Here is a 3,743-nt window from a genome sequence, read left to right as displayed (position 1 = left end):
CAGTTATAAGCTGTTCTATCAGCTCCCTTGTATCTTTCGGTCGCTCATGCTTGGTGGCCTTGTGTAATCCTGGCCGGTTGATGGTTTTGTTAATTCAAAGTCGGGCTCTCCTAGAACATTCGTTCTAAAAAAAAAGGCGGCGGCGGAAGGAGTTCGCCGTGGTTGAGGGAGCAGCAGGACCCTCCATCCGACGCACGCGTCCAAGCCGTGAGTTTTCCCCTGTCGCACTCTCATTTCCAATGTCAAATCCCCCCGATGGAGACTTCGAAACCTCAACACCTAGCAACGAATTTTTCCTTGCGCAGACACATACTAGTCGTCACGTAGTTGAAGACTTCAAAAGTCAAATCTCGTCGAGGACTTGTTCACGCAGACACATACGAGTACTACTCTTTGCTCGCATTGTCCAATTTTTACTTGGCCGGAAGAAAAATCCCCAACTACAAGTCCACTCCCTGCAACAGCCAGCCCAATTGTTCTCAAGAACTATGTAATAGTTTCCTTCTTCCCAGGAAGATGAAGCAGGCCGGCACGCCGTGCATTCCAGTTTTGATCCTCCTATTCTTCTTCAGTCCATTCTGCAGATCCGATGACCGGTTGTCGCCTGCAAAGCCGCTTTCCCCCGGCGACACGATCGTCTCCAAGGGCGGGGACTTTGCGCTCGGCTTCTTCTCCCCGGACAGCTCCAACGCGAGCCTGTACCTTGGCATATGGTACCACAATATGCCCGGCCGCACCATCGTATGGACCGCCAACCGCGACGATCCAATCGCCGCTGCTTCATCTCCAACGCTCGCCATCACCAACAGTTCTGACCTGGTGTTGTCGGACTCCCAAGGTCACACTCCTTGGGCCGTGAAGAGCGACATCAAGGGCAGCATGGGAGTTACTGCGGTGCTTCTTGACACGGGGAATTTTGTGGTCCAGTCACCAAATGACACGTCCATTTGGCAGAGCTTTGATCACCCTACCGACACACTCCTCCCAGGTAGGACCATGTTGAGCAAGAAGGGCCATGTGGTGTGGCGCATTATTGCTTCTAAGGGCCTCAATGACCTGTCAACTGGAGTCTTTTCTATGAGCCTTGATCCTAGCTCAGACCTTCAGTTTTTCATTTGGAACGGGACTAGGCCCTATCGCCGCCGCATCTTCAACGGTGAAATGGCGGTTGGCACATTATACCAGAATACTGTCTTGTATGAAGCCATTATCAGGACAAGGGATGGGTTCTACTATGATTTTAGAGTTTCTGGTGCCTCACAGTATGCACATCTTACTCTCGACTACATGGGTGTGTTGACTCTGAGCTTGAACAACCGCTCGTCATGGAGAACCATCACCGCACCCCCAGCTAGCTGCAACATCTACGCTTCATGTGGCCCGTTCGGCTATTGTGACTACACGGCGGCTGTCCCGACATGTAGTTGCCTCGATGGGTTTGAGCCCTCTGGTCCTAACTTTTCAAGCGGATGTAGAAGAATCCAAGAGCTGAAATGCAGCAAGCAAAGTCATTTCGTGACCTTATCTAGGATGATGCTCCCCGACAAATTTTTACGTGTCCACAACAGAAGCTTTGGCGAGTGCATGACTGAGTGCAGCAACAATTGCTTGTGTACAGCCTATGCTTATGCCAACTTTAGCACTGATGATGCTATGGCTGACCAGTCAAGGTGCTTGGTTTGGACAAGGGAGCTTATCGACACAGGAAAGTTTAGCGAGTATGGCGAGAACCTGTACCTCCGGCTTGCCAACTCTCCTGGTATGCACCAACCCATTCTAGGCTAGCTTCTAGCCCATATATTAGCATATGGCACTTAATGTTATCAGATAAACACCAACATTTAATCATGGGGCATCTACTAATTTTATGAAGTTAACATTATAGCAGTAATGGACAAATACTTTTTTTGCATCTAACTACTTTGGTGTATAGATCTATGACTATTCTATTGAGCCATAATGCAACATTAGACCTCTTTTTACCATAAGCCTAGCAGTAATTCTAGAGGGTTATGTGTAGCACTTTTATTCGACACATGGTTCACTCATGGCTGTAAAGCGATGTGCTAAACTTATACAGTATTCATTTTGCAGTTCAAAAGAATAACAAATTGGTAAAGATTTTACTCCCAACCATCGCATGCGTGCTGATACTTGCATGTATAGCCCTTGTCAGCATATGCAAATACAAAGGTAGACTTGAAAACGACCCTTATTTTCAAAATTCTACTTCTTTTTACGAGTATTAATAACAAAAGTATTAATCTTTAGCAGGCACACAGAAGAAGAAGGAAATACACAAGGGACCCATGCTAGGATACCTTAGCTCGTTCAGTGAAATGGGCGGTGAACATGTGGAGTTTCCTTTTTTTAGCTTCGAAGATATTGCTGCTGCAACGGATAATTTCTCTGAATTTAACCAAATTGGAAGCGGAGGTTTTGGTAAAGTTTACAAGGTAGCAGAAAGCCTTGCCTCCTCAGTTATAGTAGCACGTTCTCTGTTTTTGAAGAATAATTTTATTTGTGGAAACGATTGCTTTCATTGTTTAATAGTTCAGGATGATACAAAACATGTAGGGAATGTTGCAAGGTGACAAAGAAGTTGCTATCAAAAGGCTTAGTAAGGGCTCTGCCCAAGGGATAGAGGAGTTCAAAAATGAAATAATTCTGATTGCGAAATTGCAACACAGAAATCTTGTTAGACTTCTTGGTTGTTGTATTTATGGAGATGAGAGGTTACTTATCTATGAATACTTACCTAACAAAAGCTTGGACACATTCCTTTTTGGTATGTTCAAACTTCTGATGCATATTACAAGTTTTTGATTACCCAAAAGAAAATCACTCATTATTGATGATATATTTCATTTATTATTCATCTTTGCAGACGATACAAAACAATATGAGCTTGATTGGTCCATACGCTTCAAAATAATTAAAGGGGTAGCGAGAGGGCTTCTTTACCTCCACCAAGATTCAAGATTAACTATAATTCACAGAGATCTCAAACCAAGCAACATCTTAATGGATTCTGAAATGACTCCCAAAATATCAGACTTCGGTATGGCGAGGATCTTTGGTGGAAACAAACAAGAGGCAAGCACTACCCGGGTTGTGGGGACATAGTAAGTAATTCAATGCACTAGCTACGTCTCAAGGTTCCAATTTCTATCTTCTAGTTTATCCCAAATTATGCACCTCACTGAATTGTCTAAAACAGTGGTTACATGTCGCCTGAATATGTGATGGGAGGTGCTTTTTCTGTAAAATCGGATACCTATAGCTTCGGTGTTCTTCTCTTGGAGATTGTAAGTGGCTTGAAGATCACCTCGCCGCAACTCGTAATGAACTTTGTCGGCCTTACAGCTTATGTAAGTATGGATAAATGCGTAGAAATCTCAATACATCAAACACAGTAACTTGATCATAAGTTGTTTCTATTGGCTTAGGCATGGAGACTGTGGGAAGATGGAAAAGCAACAGAACTGGTGCACCCTTCGGTTATTGAGAGTTGTTCACTTGATGAAGTTCTACGGTGTATCCATGTCGGACTCCTGTGCGTTCAAGACTGTCCGAATGATAGGCCTCTCATGGCATCAGTTACTTTTATGTTGGAGAATGAAAGTGCACTGCTCCCAGCACCAAAGCAGCCTGCATATTTTCCTCTACGAAGCCTTGAACCTGGAAAAATAAGGGGAAATTCTACGAATGTAGTGAGTATCACAACACTTGAGGGGCGTTAG

The 3,743-nt window shown here is 44.3% G+C and overlaps 1 protein-coding gene across 1 annotated transcript; it reads left to right on the top strand.

The window, feature by feature from the left end:
* Positions 1 to 516: 516 nt before the first annotated feature.
* LOC123042259 (G-type lectin S-receptor-like serine/threonine-protein kinase B120) lies at positions 517 to 3,743 on the top strand. The gene is made up of 7 exons (XM_044464745.1): positions 517 to 1,759; positions 2,095 to 2,193; positions 2,275 to 2,456; positions 2,578 to 2,788; positions 2,888 to 3,125; positions 3,221 to 3,371; positions 3,450 to 3,743. Exons 1-7 carry the CDS (start codon positions 517 to 519, stop codon positions 3,741 to 3,743), a joined length of 2,418 nt encoding a protein of 805 aa, XP_044320680.1.

The sequence above is a fragment of the Triticum aestivum genome, chromosome 2B, assembly GCF_018294505.1.
Source record: "Triticum aestivum cultivar Chinese Spring chromosome 2B, IWGSC CS RefSeq v2.1, whole genome shotgun sequence".
Taxonomy (NCBI): Eukaryota; Viridiplantae; Streptophyta; class Magnoliopsida; order Poales; family Poaceae; genus Triticum; species Triticum aestivum.
This window is presented reverse-complemented; position numbering and strand designations above follow the sequence as displayed.

Bases quoted from the DNA above. Each gene is read 5' to 3' on its own strand.
- LOC123042259 (XM_044464745.1), top strand. From the start codon at position 517: ATGAAGCAGGCCGGCACGCCGTGCATTCCAGTTTTGATCCTCCTATTC. The intron at 1,760-2,094 runs GTATGCACCAAC...TTCATTTTGCAG, and splicing joins CCGGCTTGCCAACTCTCCTG to TTCAAAAGAATAACAAATTG. The intron at 2,194-2,274 runs GTAGACTTGAAA...AATCTTTAGCAG, and splicing joins CAGCATATGCAAATACAAAG to GCACACAGAAGAAGAAGGAA.